We start from the raw sequence: 23,756 nt of genomic DNA, 5'->3' as shown, positions 1-23,756 counted from the left end.
CCCCTAACTGGGAAAAGCTGAAAGAAGAAGAAGATTGTACGTGTACCTATGTCACTTTTTAAAAAAATATTGGAACTTTAATAAATATGAGGGGAAAAAAAGAACTGAAAAGGATGGGCTGATCTTCCTTTTAGCTGTTCATTGTCCTTTAAACTAATATCCTGGACAAGGAGAGAACAGCTCCCCAGTGAAGATGGCCAATACCTTTAGGAAGTCAGATCAAAAGGTTAAGCGGACACCCGTAGATATTTCCCATTAATAATGAATAATACTGCATCAATGATACTTTTCTACTCAGATGTCTACCCTTATAGTATGCGGACTCACATAACTGTGCTTTCTTATTACATGCTAATACTGTCAATGATGTAGGAAAGATAATATTTCTGGAACCTTAGCAGAAGTTTTCCAGAAAGCCTCTGTAATCACCGGTTTCTTTTTCATGCTGTCCAGCCTGCTTCAGTTCATAGGTGTTTTACAGAAATGTCTTTCCCTGAATGGTAAGAGTGTTCTAAATAGTTCTCAGACTGTATCCTCTTACTTATAATGCTAAATTGGCTACATCTTTATATATTTTAATTTAACTAGTGTGAACCATCAGAAGAAAATTATGCAGCATCAGAAAAATGACACTGCTTAACATTTGAAGGATTAGTCTCTCTCATTATCATTCTTTTTTTTTTTTTTTTTTTTTTTAGGAAAGCTACAAAATGTGTAGAGAATTTGCACACAAAAACTGGCTTGTTTTCTACAGAGAAGGCGGGTAAGATGGGCTATATAATTCTTTACTTCCTGTTATGTTTCACTGTGTTTTAGAAATGGTTCATATATGGTTCACAACAATCCACTTTGAAAACATGAAGTTAGAATCTATGCAAACTCCCCTAGGCAAGTTTTCCAGTTCAGTACGCACACACACAAGTAGGTGATTCATATCTATATAGCTATATCTGTCTAATTTATATATATATATATATATATATATATATATATATATATATATATATGTGTGTGTGTGTGTGTGTGTGTATGTATATATGTGTGTGTGTGTATATATATATATATATATATATATATATATATATATATATATATATGGATCTACTTTTTCTTATAGAACGCTCATCCTTTCGAAAAGAAAAAGTAAGCAAGTACCGGTTCAACAAACCAGTAAAAAAAAAAAAAACACACCCCCACTATCACACTACAGTGGGGAAAGAGGTATATTCCCTTATCCTCACTGTAGCATGCTTCAGTGTTGCAGTGTTTCTTCTTTTTTATATTACTATTTCGGTGAACCGGTATTCACGAAAGTGCACTTTCGCATAAATGGGGTCAGACTTTTGTTTGTCGAAAGAATGAGCTTTTGACAAATGAAAGTAGACCTATATATATATATATATATATATATATATATATATATATATATATATATAACATATGAATGCAGAACACATCAACCATTCATTATAGCAACAACACACTTGAGTGACACACAGTATGTTGAAAAAGGAAGCAGATTTCCTTTTCTGATGTACTACTCATACCATACCACTTTCAGCTCAAGTTTTTCCTTAATAGTGATAGTGTTGTGGAAAGGACTTTTTGTAAGATAAGCTGCACTATTTGCTTAACTCCCCTGTTCCACCTTAGTAATACATGCTAACCCTAAGCCACCTCTGCCCTTAACCATAACATGCAGCTTATCTTACAAAAAACACTACCACTTCATAAGACATCTAGGACACACACACGTACAAGTTTGTGCACACTACATCTAACCCCTAACACTCACACATGCACACAAATTAAATTTATCCCCTTACCTAACCCTAAAAAACTCTCACGCACACAGATACACACACCTGCAAACAAATTCACTTCCCCACCTCTTACCTTTGTCGACCAATTGGAACTCGCCCAAGTTAGCATTCACACAAATGTTCTTTTGCTCACATCTTACATCTGCTCACTTTTGTAACTCAACTATGTGTGTTGACCAAGTCAACTGTAACCATAGATACATAGATCGATATAGAGATGGGTTTATGGCAAGTTACCAAAGCTCAAAGTCAGTGAATACCTTTTAATCAAATCCAACTCACTAACTGTACTAAGTCATCAAAAACAGAAACAACTAAGATGAAATATTTTTGGGGGGATGGAGCAAGCTCCTTGCACCCTCTACACCCCTACTACTAAGTTTATAGTAACTCCGAGATTGCACAATACTAGAGAAAAGACACAAATTCATTCACTCCAGTATTCTGCAATACTCTGCAAAACCACTAAACGTTCTGTATTTTCAGGACTGTGATCTTTCTGTCTCTCTGTCCCTTCACTGAACTGTATTCAAAAAACTAGTTCATCATCATCATCTTCTTTCGGCTGTTCCTGTTAGGGGTTGCCACAGCGGATCATATGTTTCCATTTCTTCCTGTCCTCTGCATCATGCTCTTTCACACCAACCGCCTGCATGTCCTCTCTCACCACATCCATAAACCTCATCTTAGGCCTTCCTCTTTTCCTCTTACCTGGCAGCTCCATCCTTAGCATCCTTTTCCAAATATACCCAGCATCCCTCCTCAGCACATGTCCAAACCAACGCAATCTCGCCTCTCTTGCTTTGTCTCCAAACTGTCCAAACCGAGCTGACCCTGTAATATACTGATTCCTAATCCTGTCCATCCTAGTCATACCCAGTGCAAATCTTAACATCTTTAACTCTGCCACATCCAGCTCTGACTCCTGCCTTTTCGACAATGCTACCGTCTCCAACCCATATAACATAGCTGGTCTCACTACCCTCTTGTAGACCTTCCCTTTCACTCTTATTGGTACCCGTCTTTCACAAATCACTCCTGACACTCTTCTCCACCCATTCCACCCCGCCTGTACTCTCTTCTTCAGCTCTCTTCCACACTCACCATTACTCTGAACTGTTGATCCCAAGTACTTAAACTCATCCACCTTTACCAACTCTACTCCCTGCATCCTCACCATTCCTCTACCCTCCCTCTCATTTACACACATATATTCTGTTTTAGCCCTGCTGACCTTCATTCCTCTCCTCTCTAAAGCATATCTCCCCCTCTCCAAGGTCTCCTCAACTTGGTCCCTACTCTCACTACATATCACAATGTCATCTGCAAACATCATAGTCCACGGGGCCTCCTGTCTAATCTCATCTGTCAACCTGTCCATCACCACTGCAAATAAGAAAGGGCTCAGAGCTGATCCTTGATGTAAACCCACCTCCACCTTAAACGTATCTGTCACTCCCACCGCAGTCCTCACCAATGTCACAATACCCTTGTACATATCCTCTACCACTCTTACATACTTCTCTGCTACTCCCGACTTCCTCATACAATACCACAACTCCTCTCTAGGCACCCTGTCATATGCTTTCTATAAGTCCACAAAGACACAATGTAACTCCTTCTGACCTTCTCTGTATTTCTCCAACAACACTTTCAGAGCAAATATTGCATCTGTAGTGCTCTTTCCTGGCATGAAACCATACTGCTGATCACTAATCATCACCTCCATTCTTAACCTGGCTTCCACTACTCTTTCCCATAACTTCAAGCTGTGACTGATCAATTTTATCCCACTGTAGTTACTGCAGCTCTGCACATCACCCTTATTCTTAAAGATAGGTACCAGAACACTTTTTCTCCACTCCTCAGGCATCCTCTGACTTTCCAAAATTTCATTAAACAATATGGTTAAAAATTCCACTGCCATTTCTCCTAAGCACCTCCATGCTTCCACTGGTATGTCATCTGGGCCAACAGCCTTTCCATTCTTCATCCTCTTCATAGCTGTCCTTACTTCCTCCTTGCTAATCTGCTTCACTTCCTGATTCACTATCCCCACATCATCCAACCTTCTCTCTCTCTCATTCTCTTCATTCATCAGCCCTTCAAAGTACTCTTTCCATCTACTCAGCACACTCTCCTCACTTGTGAGTACATTTCCCTCACTGTTTTTTATCACCCTTACCTGCTGCACATCTTTCCCAGCTCTGTCCCTCTGTCTAGCCAATCGGTACAGGTCCTTTTTTCCCTCTTCAGTGTCCAATCTCTCATACAACTCTCTATATGCCTTATCCTTAGCCTTCGCCTCCTCTCTCTTTGCCATGCACCTCATCTCCTTATACTCATGTCTACTTTCTTTATCTCTTTGACAATCCCACTTCTTCGCCAGCCTCTTCCTCTGTATACTCTCCTGTACTTCCTCATTCCACCACCATGTCTCCTTGTCCTCCTTCCTCTGTCCAGATGTCACACCAAGCACCTTCCTAGCAGTCTCCCTTACTAGCTCTGCTGTAGTTACCCAGCTATTCAGTAACTCTTCATTGCCTCCCAGTGCCTGTCTTAACTCTTCCCTGCACTCCACCTCACAGTCACCCTTTTGTAACTTCCACCATTTAATCCTTGGCACTGCTTTCACACTCCTCCTCCGCTTCTTGATCACCAACATCATCCTGCAGACCACCATTCTATGCTGCATAACTACACTTTCCCCAGTCACCACTTTACAGTCTCCAATCTCCTTCAGACTGGCCCTCCTACATAGGATATAATCCACCTGTGTACATCTTCCTCCACTCTTGTACGTCACCCTGTGCTCCTCCCTCATCTTAAAATACGTATTCACCACAGCCATGTCCATCCTTCTTGCAAAATCCACAATCATCTGACCTCCTGCATTCCTCTCCTTAACACCATACCTACTCATCACTTCCTCATCCCTTCTGTTCACTTCACCAACATGCCCATTGAAGTCTGCTCCAATCACTAGTCTCTCACCCTTGGGTACACTCACCACCACTTCATCCAACTCACTCCAAAATTTTTCTTTCTCATCCATCGCACACCCAACTTGTGGAGCATATGCACTAACAACATTCATCATTACACCATCAATTTCAAGCTTCATAAACATCACTCTATCAGACACTCTCTTCACCTCCAAAACACTCTTGGCATACTGTTCCATTAGGATAACCCCTACCCCATTTCTTCTGCCATCCACACCATGACAGAACAATTTGAACCCGTCTCCTATACACTTGGCCTTACTTCCCTTCCATCTGGTCTCTTGCACGCACAATATATCAACCTTCCTTCTCTCCATCATATCAGCTAGCTCTCTCCCTATACCAGTCATACTGCCAGCATTCAAAGTTCCTACCCTCAGTACTACACTCCTAACCTTCCTCCTCTCTTCCTGCCTTCGGGCATGCCTTCCCCCTCTTCTTCTTCAGCCAACAGTAGCCCAATTTCTGCCAGCACCCTGTTGGCTAACAGTATTCAAAAAACTAGTTATTTGATGAAAATAGTAACCAAATTTTCATATGATTTTGCAAAAGACTTGAAATGCACAAGCATTGAAAAACATCCAATCATTGACAGCACTTTGAATAAAAAAAAATAGAAAACCCATGCAATCGAAAACTGAAACAAAACAGTTTCCATTTCTGATCATTAAACCCTTTTTCTTACAAACACTACAGACCAAATTGTCTGTGCTGTGATGCTGTTAGGAAAAGGGGTTTTTATAAGTTACTATGTACGGTAAGGGGAGGATTAAGGTTAGCTTGCATGAATAAGATGGACATGGGGGCTGCATGATTTTGTCACTGTATATACTTAATCTCTGTAGCTCTTACTGTTTTTACAGCTCTTGCTAAGAATACTAAGAATAATCATGTGCCTGCTTGAGCATCTTGAAAATAATCTGAAGTGAATACTACTATAAGGTGACATCTCAAATCCATCTGAAGATGAATGTAATTACCACTGGTACTTCTTATTCAGCTGTGGTAGGTCAAGACACAATGAGTGCTGTTTGCCAGTATTATTCAAAAGTGTAAGCAGCTGTTAGTGCTCTTACACATGTTTACAAAACACAGTGCACAAAGAGGACTTGTAATGCATCATCACAAAGTTGATAAGTAGATGAACAACTTTGCTGCAGATACTATGGGTCTAGAAGGTAGTGCTTCTGTAATATCATGGTTTGAAAATATTTTGCCATATGTTTGCAAAAATTGGATTTTTTTTCTAAATTTAGAATGAAACATTAAATCTGGTAATCCAGCTTGTTTTCAAGTTTTGAAATTATTTGCATTGTAGAGATGAGCTTCTGTTAAATAGTTGCATTTTTGTTTTATTTTTTATTTTGTAGTATTTTCTGATGATGACACATTAGCATTTTCTGAGGAATGGTATGGTAGAATACTTTTATCATAAAGCCTCTTGAGCTCAGAAGGCATTACGCTTAAAATCTATAGCTATCAAGTGCTACATGTTAGGCTGTAATACTTATGGCACAAAAAAATTGTAAAGAAAACTAAAATTATGGTGAATTTAGCATGTTTCTTCATAGGAACAACAACAACTGAACAACAAACAGCCCAGGGCAGGAGAAATGTGAAAGACGATTGTTGCTGCTTTATTAAAAGCTACACACAGATAATCATCAGCATGCATACAAATGCGTCTTGCAGTTGATCTTTGGTGGAAGCAAGGATGTTTGGGTGGGGGAGTTGGTGTTGTCTACTGGAAGAAAAAGCCAGAGATGCCACTAGCCCATTTGGTGGCCTGGCAGCTCCCTATTCTGGTGCCCCCTCAACTTTTGGTTGAGGTTCTAAAGGGGAAAAAAAACAATCTTCATGCACTTGAAAAAATGTGCTACACTTTAAATCACAGCAAACTGCAGCATGTTGTAAGTGTAACATGCTGTTACAGCTAATAGGGAGTGCTGAGCAATTCAGCCCTGTCCAGAAATACATTACTGACATTCATTTCTGAACTAAACCAGACATGGAGCAAACTGACTGCTGGCAATGAACATCACACCCCCTGACATCATGCACCCAGGGCAGCTGCTCCTTGCTCACCACCCTAGCTTCACCTGTGGGCAGGTTATTGGGTGAATCACTGTGGAGGGGAGCCAGTGCTCTAGCATACCCTTTGTGTGTCCATCCTGGAACAGTATGTCTGCATGTGAAGGAAGGAACAAAAGGCATAACAAAAAATCCTTCTCAGCAGCAATATGATACACCTCAGTCTCCTCACTGAACATGGGTCCGAGAAGGTCTTGGGAAGTTTTATCAGGTTCAGTAGATGCTATGAACAATGTAGGGGTTAGCTGATGGTCATCTGTGTGTGGGGGTAGAGAATATTCTTCAAAAGGGCCTTCTCTCCACAGTGCAATGTAGATGAATCAGAACCAGCTTGTTGTTTACTCTTAACAGTTCAGTTTTATGTACTGAACCTGTACTGATAATTATAATTTTAGGTTATTTCTTGTGAATTACGCTTCCTGCAGTGTTGGACCTCTCACTCTTACAGATTGTCTGGTGCTCCCTAATATTGCCCACTCTATCAGATATTACTTATGGACACATCTGACAACATTTCTGGAACAATCATAGATACAGAATAATTTTAGGGCAGTACCAGTTTAGATCTGGACCTTTCAGAGTAGTAGTTGCAGCAACAGCATTCATGAATTTCTTATTTTAGAAAATGAGATATGCAGACATAAATGCATAAAACAATATGGGAGCAGTAAACCTTTCTTCAGCATAGGTTAGATTATATGTTTGTAGCTACTGCAGATCATTTATGTCTGTATAGGGAGTTATTCTTCTGTCAAAATATAAGAGCTCAAATCATGTAAATTCAAACACTTTGATTTGAAAATGATACTTTTCCTGAGTTCAACAAATGGAAAAGAATGTCCATGTATTTGCCTTTTTGCTAAATAATTGTGCTATTACTGGTGGTTAAGTAGCATAGGGTGCAAGGGAAAGCTTGATCAGTTTGCAGAAGTGTGTGTTTGCAAACTTCTAACTGTAGTTTTGTTCATTCAGTCTAGAATGGTCAATATTTTTAGAAGATTCAGTTGAATGTATTTACTACTAAGTATTGGGCCTTTATGAACTAATAAATGTATTCCAGTTGATTTAAAGTAACTGTGTTTTTTACTAATTGACTAATGAATGTAGTGTAAAGTATTATATCATGAAAGGCCATGGATAGAATCATCATGGACATGATAAATGAGGACATAGGTAACCTGCAAACTCTGTATCAGTCACAGTTTGACTTTGTTAAAGGAAGGTCATGCCTATTAAATCTGGTGGACTTGTTTGAGATGGTCATTAAAGCATTGAATGAGGGTAAGACTGTGCGCATAGCTTACCTCAACCTGGTCAAGGCTTTTGATACAGCACCTCACTCAGGCACTATAAACAAGCTCATTAATTTAGGTATAAACCCTTTTATCACCTGATGGATAGCCAAAGATCAAAATAGGGGAGGCCACCTCCACCAAGAGGCCAGTCACTAGCACCAGGACTCCTTTGGGCATGCTCCTTTTTGCCATCTATTTCTTTGAAATGGAAGCAAATGCTGAAAGGTTATGGCTATGTTTGCAGATGATTGCAAACTGGGGGTTATCATCAACTCTCTTGCAGACACTAGCTGTAATCAAGAAGGTCTTTCTCTGACTAACAAATGGTGCCAAAGCCATGGTCTTATAATCAGTGCTAAGAAATGCATAATTGTACCAATTGGTAAGTCAACTATCCAAAGGATAATACGCCCGTAAGAGTTGAGCCATTGGTTAGGGATCTGGATACACACGTAAACACTAGCCTTATCTTCAGCCATCATGTGACCATAGTGGTAAGGAAATTATTTTATGTTGCATAACTTATAAGTAAGGGCATGGCGTCTAGGTCAACAGTGGTAATTATCCTACTGTACTCCACCCTTATCAGACCAGTCATAGAGTACAATTCTCCCTTTGGTATATACCTAAGCAGGCATATGCAGCAACTAGAGTGACCTCAGAGGTTCCTTACGAAAAGAATACAAGGGGTAACAAACCTGCTTTATGCAGAGCACCGTAAAGCCCTTTCTCTCTACTCAGCCTTCTATAGATTGCTGAGGGGGATCTGTGCCAAGCTTACAAGGCATTCGCAGACCCCACACTTATGAATCTCCTACATATTTGTAATTCAGAGAGTACTAGAAATACAAGGTCTAGGGGCCTAAATTTTGTCTGTGACTTCAACAGAACATGCTGGAAAGACAGATTTGTGTCCCAGAGACTGCCCCACCCATACAACAGGCTTTCTATCCATGTGATGCTGAGTTTGTCTATTACCAATTTTAAGCGCAACCTAGACCAGTGGATGGGGAATAGGACATTTACACCGGGCCTGGTACCCATGTCTCTTATGGACAGAGGTAGTTTATAAATGCCTGGCTGTCAGTGTCCTATTTGAATGCAGGACATCATTATTCTTTTGAGAAATTTTGGCTAGGATTAGAAAGGCCCCGCCGCCCGAATCTTTAGTCTAGTAACAATCTATGAGTATGTTAATCTATAAAGGATACAAAATATACATAGTTGTAACTTTTGACATCCTAGACAGCAGTAAAAATTAGTCTTGTGTATTTCTTTTTCATTTATGCAGTATGCAGTTTGCCTAGTGTATTTGTTTTATCTTTATCTTGCTTTTTTATATGTTGTTGGTGCACCATACTAACTTGAATTTACCTTCTTTAATTTTTTCATCAATTGATTATTCACTCTGAGGTTGTCTGATGTGATTATCATAGATTGCATTTATTATTCTAACAACTCTTCCTAAAAAATGTTAAATTTCCCTCGAATTTTTCCCCAGGACTTCATCAGCAGTGCAAAGGAATAAAGCCCTGACTACTGCCCAAGTGATCCACGTTCATTTAGGAGTATTATTGATTGTTGCTGCTGGAATAGGAGAATCAGTGTCTCCAGCAAATACCGATGGTTTATGGCTGACTAAGTTTGCAGATGATTGCAAACTGGAGATTATTATCAACTCCACTGCAGACACTAGCATTTTTCAAGTCAACTGTATAGGTCCCGTCTAAGGAAGACCTGGGATGCAAATACATGGCTTTGGAGCAGGTGTTAGTCTAACCAAGCCAATGGTTGGCAGCCTGTACAGTGGAGTATGTTGGTGAAAAAAACAAAGCACCTTCATTCATGCCTGAATGATGACCCCTGCCCAGACAGCTGTTGCCCTGATACTTAGTGGAAATCCCATGTAAAAAGTGAAAATCAGCATGATTTGGTGACAGCTTGATGACTGGCAGGTGCAGGGAAAAAACTCCATAGAAATAAGTTCCTAGGTGAATTGCTTTATACTTCCATGGGGTAGAATTCATAGACATTGCTTGTACTATGCAGGGTTCATAGACAGGGAACATTATAATTCTATAGCCTTACTTAATCAAAAATCATGTTAAATAAATATCTAGAAAGGGAAACACTGAACTACATTTTTGATTTCTTTGGTACACTGCAGTTATGCAAATAATCGTTCTGCCTCAGTATGTAACTGTGCACATTTCTAAAAGGCCAGTGATATGAACTAACATGCTGTATCTAGACTGAGTTGTAACACTGTAATAGGAGACAACCAACCTAAGATGGGTGGAAATGGCATAGTGGTTGTAAATCATTGTGTGTATATACTTTTAAGAAGCTATCCAAGGGCTTGCACACATGTATAAATACTGAGCATGTGTAAGCTAGACTGCTGTTTTGTAGTAAGCTATTGAGATGTAAACATGTATGTATATAAGGTCTGTCTGTTAGCTAGTTTGTTTATATTTCATGATTCTGCTATCTATCCTGATGTGTTTCTATGTATTAAACCATCTAAACAAAGTACTCCACCTGCTTGTCGACTATGTTAGAGAGACAGAGAGAGAGACAAGCAACTTGGTGTCAAAAGTGAGATGTCTAAAGAGCATGAAGTTAGAGGCGGCATGGCTAAAATGACTTAGGGCACTTGCTTGGAACTGGAGGAATATAGAGGAGTGAGTTATCCCTAATGTGCATAGTTCACAAAACAGGTCAGAAATGAATTTCAGATATTAAAACTTGTTCTGCACTATTTCTTTTTCATAAAATATGAAACAAAGCATACAGAACATTCTGAATGATATTCGCATAAACCGATATGTACAACATTAATAAAAATATTCAGATTACTATGGAAAATGTTTGAAATAAAGTCCTAGTTGCATAAAACAAATACAATAAGGGGAAACAACCGCATTTTCACAAAGCATTTATTTTTTCGTATTGAGCAAAGATATCAAAGTTATTAAAAGTGTATAAAAGTGCTTGCCTGTTTGTGCAGTGTTACAGTAAAGCTATTTCGCAAAAGCCTCACAGTAAGACGTTGTCCTGTTCGATTCTCAGCTAGAGCGTCTTTTGTGTGGAGACATGCGTGAATGGGCGTACCTTCGTTGAAGGTTGTGCGTCAGAGCTGGCAACTCAGCACGAAAAAATCTACTGCCAATCATTAGCAGACCGGAGTTCCGCTGTGGCGACCCCTAACCAGGAAAAGCCGAAAGACACAACAACAGCCATTACAGGGCATATTTCGCAGAATACAGCCATTACAGAGCATATTTCTCAAAGTCCAGTATTTTGAATAGTTTATTGTGCATTTGAATGTTAATACAAGCTCACAGAACAGTTTGTTCATATATAATTACAGGGGCCATATTTTCAGTGTGTTTGTGTATACCTTGTGGGGCATGGCAGATGGATTTCGAAAACCCAATACACTTGTGCTTGACAATAATATTGCTGAGAACTGGAGAGTGTTTGAGCACAAGTACAACATTTTCATACACGCTGCATTTTTTGATAAAGATGACCGTACAGAGGCATTAATTCTACTTAATTTAGCTGGGTCAGATGCCATTGAAAGGGAGTGTTCACTTGTGTATGCACCTGCTATCTATACCAGAGAGGGGGGGAACAGTCATATTGATGTACAGGCTGAGTCAAGGGAAGACCCTGAGTGATTGAAATATAAATTTAGAGAAATGTGTTAACCCCCAGATGAATGTTACAACGGAAAGGGACATATTCTACACAAGGGATCAAAACCCTAGTGAAACTTTTGCAGCATATATAACTGACCTGAGAAACAAAGCTAAAATGTGCAGATTTTGTTGATTTAAGGGATGACTTGATAAAGGACAGACATGTGGTATTAAAGATGGTGCTGTGAGAAAGATTTTGCTTTGTGACAGTGATTTAACTTTGAATAAGGCCATTGAGATTTGTCAGGTGTGCAAGCTCACAGAAAAGCACACAAATATACTTACAAACGAGAATAACTCTAGAAGGCACAGTGATAAAGCTCATGTTGATAGTATGTAGCACATTATTAAAAGAAACAGGCCCAACACATGGCAGCAACTGTAGCCACTGCAGCACTCACTAAAACCCCAGAGCCTTCTAGAAAATGCTAGAGTTCACAGTCTCAGTGAAGCATAAGAGTGAGTCAGCAAACTCAAAGCATGATAATTGTGGTGGAAGCCATACGTCTAAAAGGGAGAAATGTTTAGCTTTTGATCAGCAATGCCACAAATGTAATAAGTGGAATAATTTCAAAAAGTTTTGTAAATCTAAAGGCCCATGTTCTTTTACTAAAAGGGAACATTTTAAGAAACGAGTTGATCAATTAGAAAGCTGCAACCCTACTGTTTAAGTTGATCGTGTACCAGTGCTTCATGAAACAGTTAATGCAGTAAATTTAAGGGCAAAGAATGAAGTATTTTGTACTATTTGGATAAATGGCAAACCCATAGAACTCAAAGTTGATACAGGTTTCAAGTGCAATGTTATATCAGCAGACAGATTTGCTAGAGTGTGTCGTGGTGAAAAGCTTGATTTGGCAAGGTGTGTGAAGCTTGTTGCTTATGGAGGTGAAGAAATTCAAACCAAAGGCTCAGTAGTGCTTTCATGTTACTCTGCTGGAAGAAGCTATGACTTGTTATTTTATGTGGTCAAGAGGTACATCCAGTCATTATTAGGGTTCAGAGACAGTTTGAAAATTGGACTGTATCATTTAATAAGGAAGTCCATCATGTTAGCTTTAAAGACCACTACTCTAATTTTGCTTAGTGTATTTTTTCCACCTACGCTGATCTTTTCGAAGTCAAACTAGGCAAACTTCCAGTTCTGTACTCCATGAAGTTAGATCCAGAGGTCAGTCCAGTTATCAGGCCAGCACGTAAAGTTCCAATAGCCATGCAGGACAGAGTCAAAACCTAGTTAGATAAAATGGTGCAAAAAGGTGTGATTTATCCAGTTGCAACTCCAACTGAATGGGTATCTTCCATGGTGGTAGCTCACAAGAAAAGCTTAGATGATATCAGAATATGTATTGCTCCATGAGATTTGAAAAAAGTACGAAAAAGACCTCATTATGGAATGCGCAGAGTCAAAGAAGTTGCTTGATGCCAAATGCCTCTATTTTTTTCTGTCTTAGATGCTAAGAGTCCATTTTGGCAAATTCAGCTCGACAAGAAATCATTATTGCTCACTATGTTCGGTACTCCATTTGGCAGGTACAGATTTTTGAGAATGCTATTTGTGATAAATTCTGCAAGTGAAGTCTTTCAATGTGGAATGGAACTAATTTTTTCTGTGTATCCTTGTGCTATTATAGTCAAAGACATACTGGTAGGAGGTTATGATGAAGTGGAGCATGACAGAAACCTCACATAAGTTCTGGAAAGGCATGTCAAGTGAATCTTAAGCTCAATCCACAGAAATGCTGCAAAAAGTTACTTATGTTGGTCATTTATTTACCAGTATAGGCCTAACACCAGACCCTTCAAAACAAACAGCCATTCTTGAGATGCCAGCTCCAGACAATGTTCAAGCCCTGCAATGTTTTCTTGGCATGATCAACTACCCAGGCAGGTTAATTCATGACTTGAGCCAACTATCAGCACCGCTTAGAGAGCTGACACATAAAGATGTATCCTGGTCTTGGTTTGAGCAACACCAAAGAGCACTTGAAGTCCTGACACAGAGAATTGCTAGTCCACCAGCTCTCAAATACTATGTTCACAAACCAGTAACAATTTCCTGTGATGCTTCAAAATTTGGTTTTGGTCCAGTCATTCTACAAGAGGATCACCCTGTTGCCTATACATCGAGAACTCTTACCCAAACTGAAATTCTGTATGCTCAGATCAAGAAAAGGCTTTTGGCAATTGTGTTTGCATGTTCGAAGTTCCATAATTATGTTTATGGTTGACTTATCCAGATCGAAACAGACCACCAATCTTTAGTCAGTATCTTGAGAAAGCCTATGCATTCAGCTCCAGCCTGACTGCAACATATAATGTTGAGATTGCAAAAGTACAATTTCAATCTTGTCTACAAAAAAGGCAAACTTCTGTATCTTGTTGATACATTATCCAGATCACCTAGAAACAGCACAGGACAGCATGAGAATGAGAACTTTGATTTTGAAGTCATGGAAGTGAGAAATTTTTCTTCCACACGTCTTGATGAGTTGAGAGCTCACACAGCTAGAGATCCAGTTTTACAAAGGCTCAACCACTTTATCAATCAAGCATGGCAAAGCAATCTAGTTTTCCTCAAGAAGTGCAACCTTATCTTCCATACAGAGATGAGATTTTGTCTGACAAAGGTATCATAATGAAAGGTCCAAAAGTAATTCTTTCAAAGTCCTTGCAACAAGAGTACATTACTATCTTGCATAGTGGTCACTCAGGTGCTGACTCTACCAAAAGAAGGGTGAGAAGGCTAGTATTTTGGCCTTCTGTGTCACAAGACATCGAGAGAATACTTTTATCTTTTCAGGGTGTAGCAGTACAAAGCCACATCAACAAAAGGAACCACTTCAGCTAAACCAGATTCCAGAACTACCTTTGTCAACAGTAGCCACAGACATTTTTCAGTAGAAGGATCAACATTATTTAGTGTTAGTAGACTCTTACTCCAATTGGTTTGAGATTGACCTAGTTCCCAACCTAGCATCCAGTACTGTCATTACTAGGATGAAACGTCATTTTGCAGTTCATGTTAGTCTGCACAAAGTTATTTCTGACAATGGCACGCAGTTTAGAAGCTGACAGTTCAAAAGATTTGCTGAAGAATGGGACTTTACTCATGTTACGAGTAGCCCTGATTACCCACAGTCAAATGGTTTGGCAGAACATGCAGTTCAAAGTGCAAAACAGTAACTAGAGATGTCAAAATGAGATAATAGTGATGTTTTCCTAAATCTCTTGAATCTTAGAAATGTTCCTTGTGATAAACATCTTGGTTCACCTGCTCAGAGACTTCTGTCGAGAAAAACCAGAAACACATTACCAGTCAGTAGTCAGTTGTTGGATCCATGTGTCAAGAACAACATGTCAGTGAAAACCAGTCTGTTGAGGAAGTGCCTAACCCAGAAGTCCTACTAAGATAAAACCAGCAAACCACTCAATCCGTTATGAGAAGGAGAAGTGGTAAGGGTGCAAACGTCCAAAAGTTAAGATCAGATTGGTGTCATGAATATTTGTCCAGAGGTAAGATCATACATCATGGAATCAAAAACATTTGAGACCAGTGTCTGAGCCTATACCACAGCACATAGCCTGTGAGAAAGACTCTTTATCTCAGAGTGAGTTGCCCAGTGTTCCATTTCCTGAGGAAGCTCCAGAAGACATTCCCATTCCTGTGACAAATGCAGACATTCCTGTTACAAGTTGTGCATTGCAGGCTGTGGCTGTTGCTAAATTTTGTCCAAACTGTTACGTCTTTAAACTCTGTAGCAGATATGAAGCAACTTGGACATGAACATTGTTTTTTCTTTCTGATGTATATAGTAATGCATGTCTAACTCTGATATTATTTATTTCAAAGGGCAATCTTTGTAAGAGGGAGGATGTAGATAAATGTGTGTGTATATACCTTTAAGAAGTTATCCAAGGACTTGCACAAGTGTCTAAATACTAAGCACGTGCAAGCGAGACTCCCATTTTGTAGTAATCTGTTGAGATGTAAGCGTGTATGTATGTAAGGTCTGTCTGTTAGCTAATTTGTTCATATTTCATGAAGCAGCTATCCATCCTGATGTGTTTCTGTGTATTAAAGCATCTAAATGAAATACCCTGCCTGTCTGTCATGTATGTGAGAGAGATTGAGACAAGTTAAAATGGTTAAGGTCTTTACCTCACAGTTACAAGGTGCAAGGCTTGATTGTGACCTCTGGTTATTGGTTAGGCTTGTAAATTGTCTGTAGATTGATAGCCTAGCATTTACCTATGAACCAATGAAGGTATCATCAGCACATACCATGCGCAGGAGAGGAGACTTGTTTATGTGTGCTGCAGCCACAGTTACAGATACAAAAATCACAAGTTAGGGTACACATGCATGCCTGGTGAAGTATTGGCTCAGTTTAGAATTAGTGAATTGTACTCTTTCTGCATGTGAACCGTGGTGGAATCCTAAATCTATTTGGTGCATCTGACATACAGTAAAGAAGGTGCAGGGTGTTTACAGTTGCTGTGGTGGACAGACTACCCCCTGCAATGCATGGCTTCTGTGTCATATCCTGTCTTGCAAGTATTTTAAATATCAAGTACTGAGTAACAATCAAGACAGCCTAACTTGTCATTCAGCTCGTCTCTTGAAGGAAAATGTAACCAGCTAGTGATACACCATACTATGGTATATGCAGTTCCCAATAATGCACAGCCATCTAGTTTTTCTCTAGGCCCAACATAATCCTTGTTTAGCAGTGATGCTTCTGAATATCCTGTTTGTATTTCCCTTTGTTTTTATGACCTCATACCCCTTTCAGTCATCTGACCTGCTTTTTAGTTTAGCTGTTATTCATTTTTTATGAGGCTGTGTCTGTGTGATATATATCACATGTTGCTGTCATTAAATATGCAGTATTGCCTCACAACACAGTGACTCGTCCATGACTGTTCCATACTTTCACATCTTCACACTCTGTACCTTTCATTATGTGTGCAGTTGCGTTTATAAATCAAATGAGTTTTAGCTCTTTGGTGCAGTCAAGGTCATTGCCGCTTCTGGTATGTAGTATGAAGGCTGATTATGAACCTGCCTGTAAGCAGTCTGTTTTTCTTCTAACATGTTCAGTCTTTGATTAGCACTGTTACCCTAGGACATGAGCTAAGACTGTATAATTTTAATTATTACAAGTAGCAGAAGAGAGCCTCTGTAATTTTTCATAATGTGATTTAACAGAAGTTCTAATATTCTAGGCACGTGCTGGTATATGCTAAAACAAATGCTTTGTTTCATTTTTGACCAGGAACCTTCAAAGAAGTTGAAAGACACTTTGAGGATCCTTTTGCAATGGGTAAAGGCTAGGATCGCTGTCAGAGGGAGATAGTTCTTTCTCAATCCAGATCCCAACTCTAAGCCTGAAGTCACTGATTTATGCAAACACTACAGAAAGGCATTCAGTCAGCTGGGCACTGTCCTTTCATTCATTTTGGCATTTAACCAAACCAAATGCAATCAAATAGTTTCAAAGAAATGTAGTTTTGTAATATTCTTTAGTCACTTGTTTAGGAACCATGTATTAAATGCCTAGTTTGCCTGCCTAAGGTGTGTATGTATTCTCCCATCAGTAACACTGTCCCAGTATATTGTTGACACTTGTGCAGTTTGACTCTTTTTTTTTTTTTTCCCCAATAGTCTTTTATTGATTTATATAAGAGACAACAAACAATAAAAACATGACAATACAAGAAAGAAACATTCAAGCACTATATGGGCATAATTTAAAAAACATTAATTAAGCACTGTATACCTCTTATAAAGATAGACTATAAAAAACTATATACAAATATATACATATAATGCTACTGCAAACTCTAGAAGAGAGAGCCAGGTAATTCTGATATAAGCTTAGGTGCCTGAGATAGTAATAATAATGAAAATAATGATAATAATAGTAATAATAATAATAATAATAATAATAATAATAATCATAGGAAGGGGCATATCAAATCTCACAAGATGAGTCGAAATATCAGGTTAATAATTAAACAGTTATACAACCCCCCTGAATGATGTCAAAAATTAAGTTCCAAAATTTCTGATAATAGCCTTGTTTGTTAGAGTTGTTTATAAAGATTTTTTTGTGAGGATATGTATTTTATCACTAGGTTCCTGAAACCACACCAAGATAATTTGGTGTGGTCTAACCAATTTTTGGTTGTATAGAATATAATTATAAACAAAGTGTGATAAGAACATGAAATTTTAATTTGGGTAATCTAAGATCAGTAATGTGTAAGACCGATAGTTCCCATGATAGGGCTGATTTTTGATATCCCATCTTTTCTAATCTAACTTTGAGAGAGCACCAGAGTTTGTGTGATTGCACGACCATAGGATGTGCCAGAGGTCCGCTTGGGGAAACGAGCAGCATGAACATGATGGGGATATATTAGGAGTGAATTTATTTAAAATACAAGGGGTAAAATAGGTGTTGTTGTTAATCATCAGTTGTGTGTAGACTAGCTTTTTAAATGGGGAAAACTTAATAGTGGATTCTGTTGCTCTGAGCTTTTGGTCCTCGCTGAGATCACTTTTATGTTGATTCCAGTAATTAGAAAATAGTAGTACATTCTGATGTTTTGAAGTCATCAGCAATTTATAGGTGTTTGATAGCATACTTTTTTTCTTGGTTAGATTTTTTATGACATCTATAACACTAGATATATCTTTTCCAATGTTAGGTCCATCCACAACTATCATTGTTAGAAGTTCCCTAATTTGACGTAGAATAATAGTGTATTTCTGTCCAAGTTTCAGCTCATCTCTGAGTTCACTTAGTGATTTCTCCTTATGTCTGTGTTTATCCCATATGGTGTAATCTTTAATTAGAGGGTAATTTGATAGATTAATCATTGTATTGTTTAATCTGATATTAGGGTTCATATGAATTGGTTGTAAAAAGGGAAGGGCCCTTTCTAACTCCATATATTTTATTAGGCTTTGAAAAATCTTTACTCTTTGCCTCAGAATGCTATTAATAGAAGAACTACTTAAGCTTTTGACCGTTAAGAAGGGGAGGGCTTTGGGGTTGAAATTATTACCTCTTACATGATTATGCCAGATTTTTACCCATAAAGGGCACCATGTATCTTCCTTTGGGACAAAATTTGAGATTAGAATAACTCTGTTTGCACATATGATCCAATAGTAGAGGCGAAAATCTGTCAGGCTTAGTCCTCCTTTTAGTTTGGGATAACATAGTTTCTGATAGCTTATCCTGACTGCTTTTGGGGACCAAATAAATTTAGCTATTTCCTTATTAATCTTTTGGAAAAAGTCATTAGGAATGACCAAATTCTAAGCATTGAATTAATACAATAATTTAGGTAGGACGTTCATCCTTATAATTGCTGTTTTAGATATAAGAGACAGATTTAGTTGTTGCCATCTGTGAAGATCCTGTAAAATGCCATCCATACTTTCATAAGGTTATTCTGATACATGGATAGAGAAGCATGATCAAATTGTATCCCTAGGTACCTAAAAGAGTAATTTAATTTGAATGAAGATTCTGCAAATACATATTCTTTATGTCCTAAAGGATTGCTAGGGAATACAGGTGACTTCTTTTGGTTAACTATATAGTTCGAGACTTTCGAAAATATGTCTATTGTATCAGTTAGTCTCTTGATGTCAAAGATGGGGCATTCAAAATAAATATTTAAGTCATCCGCGTAAGCAGATAAGCTTACTTTGACATTTAAAGTTTTAGGGATGGAATGAAATGTGGTTTGAGAGATTGAAAGTAATAGAGGCTCTAGATATAAGTTAAAGAGGTGGGGTGATAGGGGACAGTCGTGTCTAGTTCCGTTCAGTATTCTGATAGGTTTAGATAAAGTGTTATTAATGTAGAGGCAGGTATATGTTTTACTATATAAAGTTTCAGTAAAATTGATGAAACTCTTGGGGATGTTGAATTGGGTCATAGTTGTAAATAAAAACTTCCAGCTTACTCTGTCGAAAGCTTTACAAGCGTCAAGTATTAATCCATACTTCGGGTTCTTATCGTCCTTATTGAGATGTAGCATAGCATCTAATGTTAAGGTATTATTCCATGTCTGTCTATTTAACATAACCCCTGTTTGTTCCAGAGAGGTTATGAATGGCATAACATTTTTCGGTCTTTCGGCTAAGATTGATGCTATCCACGTTAATTAGGGTATAGGCCTGTGATTATGTGGACTAGATCTATCCAAGGAGTTTTTGGGTTTGAAATTTGTTTTGGAATTGTTTAAATGACAATCAGATATTCCGTGTACTTTAATGTGATTATATATTTTCAGTAGGATTGATGATAAAGTCTGATCAAAGGTCTTATAAAATTCTGAAGTATATCTGTCCAAACCAGGAGCCTTACCCTCTTTTCAGTCTCCCTATGGCATCAGCTATTTCTTTTTGCTCAAGAGAAGCATCTAAAAGTTCTATATAATTCATTCTTAATTAAGGGAATGCAATCTGATTAAGAAAATCTGTAATTTCTTCGTATGAAGATTGTTGATTATTCAGGCCATATAATTCCGAATAAATCTGATGAAAACAATCTATTATTTGAGTATCTGTTTTAAAGACCCTATCTTGGTAGTGAAGTAACAAATTCTGGCTGTTTCTTGTCTATTTGCAATAATACTAGCCAAAACTTTAGATGGGAATTGTGCCCATTCTGAATATTTAGCTATGCATCTTAGTTCATACATGGAATAATTGTGTTGATGTAATTCGTATAATTGTCTTTGGGTATTTTTTATTAGATTTTCAGTATCAGGATTTGATTTATTTTGAGACTTCTTTTTTTTAAATCTAACAAATCAGCAGCTAGCTTATTTTCTTTCTCTTTTGCTATTCTTTTAAAATATGTAGCTTTTTGAATAAGGACCCCCCCGCATCTGTGTTTTACAAGCAGCCCATTGAATAGTGTATGGGATGTTTATGCTTTCCATAACGTTATCTAGTTGTGTTAAGATGTCAGATATCTCTCGAATTACCTCAGACTTAAATAGTAGATTATTGTTCAGGGACCAATTACAGTTTCTGACCCTTTTTGTTAAATTATTAGGAAAGTTTAGCTTTAAGGTAATTCTAGAGGGATCCTAGAGGTGCCTCGGTTCCCCATAATATTTGATGTCCCTTTCTGCCAGTGACTCTGAAATGAGGAAAACAATCTATCCTTGACCGTGTATTATGACATTTAGAATAATATGTGTATAGACCTCTCCTCTTCTGCCCTTCCCTAAATGAGATAGAGTCTGTCAAACATAAATCAGTCATGAGTTCACCTAAGGCAATTGACGCTTGCAAATTTTGAGAGAGGGGGTTACTGGTACGGTCTATCCCTGGATCAATAACCGCATTCCAATCCACACCTACTATGAGCTCATGCTCAGGGAATTTACCTAGGATATTGTGAATTTCTAAAATAAAGTCCTGTTGTTTCTGGCAAGGACCATAGACATTAAGAAAGAGGGTTTGTTTTCTGTTAGATGGATTAATAGCTATAAAGTAACACCATCTACCCTTTTCATCTGAACACTGATCTATAATTGTTTGCTGAAAAGACTTTTTAATAACAATAGCTAAATCTTTTGATTTTGAATTATCCCCAGCTGCAACTATTCCTGTAATCCATTTTTTGTTTGAAACTCCTCTCCAGTCCTCTCTAAACATGTGTGTTTCCTGTAAGAAACATATATGTGCTTCAGATTTAAAAATTAGGTGCATCAGCAGATTTTTCTTATTATTATCTTGTAAACCCCTCACATTCCAGGAATCTATAATCCACAATCCCAGGACTTAATTTGTGAAACGAGTATTATCGTTAATGAATTGTGATATTTATGGATTACAAGGCTCCATAGAATTTGGGTAAATGCAATGAATGTAAAAGCAAAAAATAGAAGTACATGAAATAGCATGTTCACAGCAGTGACATATTCTTTCAACACCAATCCTGTGCCTACCCACCCGCTCTACCTGTTTGAAAGAGTATGATAGACTAAAGTTACAAACATAGACATTAAGAGGTGTTTTCTAACTTGAGAGATTGTGTAACCTAAGCATAGCATTATAAAAGTTACTTCTAACAGTTTAAAAACTTCAAAACATATATACAAAAGCAATATAATTCCTAGACTCGTCATCCCTTACCCTTCTTACAAGAATCCATTTTCTCCTATAAAAAATACAGTAAAGTAAAGCACAATATAATCACCACACTGTTTACTGAGTATATATTTCCAAAACACAAGCCTCTTAACTTCCCTTAAGGATTCCTCTCGAACCTCTTGTAAGAACAGATCCAAAAACAAATGAAACAGAGTCTAAACCGGCCATAATCTTTTATTATAAAATGTAAGCGTTTTCAGGTTAAAAAACCCTTCATCAGACAAACTTCACATAACCATGACAGTCTTTAAATACTAAAACAATTTTAAAAATAACCAGTCACTTTCTATACTTGACCTGCCTTTTCCTTTAGGGCTGGTTTTATTAAAGGTACAGAACTGTTTAACCCAGGTGGGTTATCAGCAGCCAACTGTATGATCCATCTTAATTCTGCATGCAATGTCCCCCCCCCTTTTCATCTGTGCAACATGCAGAATCATAAAAACAAAAGTGTGATCTGGAAAGCTAGAAACATGCTGGTATAATGCATTGTGTTTATCCCTCTGTCTAATGGTTGACAAGTGGTGCAGTATTCTTGTTTTTAACCTACAGTTAGTTTTTCCAACATAAAAACACAGACATGACTTACAGCATGCCAAGTAAACCACGTTCTCTGTGTGGCAATCTGCATAAAACTCAAATGTATATTTTTTATTCTTAACAGGATGTATAAAATAATTTAAATCATTCACATTTGAACATGCTTTACAATGCCTGCAGGGAAAGGTCCCTGTTCTCATATGTGCAGAGGAAACATTGTTAGCCTTCTTATTTGTTAACCTTGGTTCTATGCATAGCATATCTTTTATGTTACTATTTCGGTTGAAAGTAAATCTAGGTTTCTCATCTAAAGTATCTTTCAGATGACTATCACTTCTTAGTATCTTCCAGTTTTGCTTAATAATATCACATATCCCATACACATTATTACTATAACGTAGCATTACCTTGGGTTTTTTGTCATATTTATCAGATTACTTCAACTTATTGCCCTGCTCTTCTTTATTATGAGAAAACCATGGTCTTGCCCTGGCTTTAAGCACAGGGGAGCATGAATTTATGAATTTTATAAATGTTTGTTTAGAATTTTCCAGTATCTGAAATGTTGAATGTAATGTAACTTCATAATTGCATATATAAATATATACGTTTTGTATATATGGATTATCGTATATTATAATGATTACATATCATATATTTCACATTATATCATATATTTCACATTATATCATATTTTATATATTATACATTTTATATGGTTAATATATATTTTTTTATATATATATTTTATGTTTTGATTTTTAAAAAATTAAAAGTAGATAAGAATGTGTATCCAATAATATATATCAGACCATAGAGATTTGTAAAGTTGTTTATGTCAAAATTATTTCTTTTTTCAGACCATAGGGATTTGTAAAGTTGTTCACGTCAAAATGATCTCTTTTTTTCAGTCTCTTTTTGTTAGGCTGTATATGCCTTTAAAAAGTAAAGTAATTTCAGGATTTGGCGCGCTTTTTGGAAACGATGTATAAAAACCAGTCTTAGAATTTTTAAATTGTTTTAGTTTCTGAAGAAGTCCTGTATTCAAACGGGACGAAAAACGTGCTTTCATTGTTAAGCGTTTAAAATAAGTATTAAAA

General features: G+C 37.6%; 1 protein-coding gene across 1 annotated transcript in view; it reads left to right on the top strand.

Moving 5' to 3' along the window:
* Positions 1–23,756, top strand: part of VWA8 (von Willebrand factor A domain containing 8) — a 3,458,065-nt gene that overhangs the window by 1,977,294 nt on the left and 1,457,015 nt on the right. The window contains exon 31 of the mRNA XM_044071701.1: positions 699–763. Coding sequence (XP_043927636.1) covers positions 699–763 — 65 coding nt within the window. The remainder of the gene's footprint in view (positions 1–698; positions 764–23,756) is intronic.

This window comes from Protopterus annectens, chromosome 5.part0, assembly GCF_019279795.1.
Source record: "Protopterus annectens isolate FY-2018-M chromosome 5.part0, PAN1.0, whole genome shotgun sequence".
In the NCBI taxonomy this organism is placed as follows: Eukaryota; Metazoa; Chordata; order Ceratodontiformes; family Protopteridae; genus Protopterus; species Protopterus annectens.
This window is presented reverse-complemented; position numbering and strand designations above follow the sequence as displayed.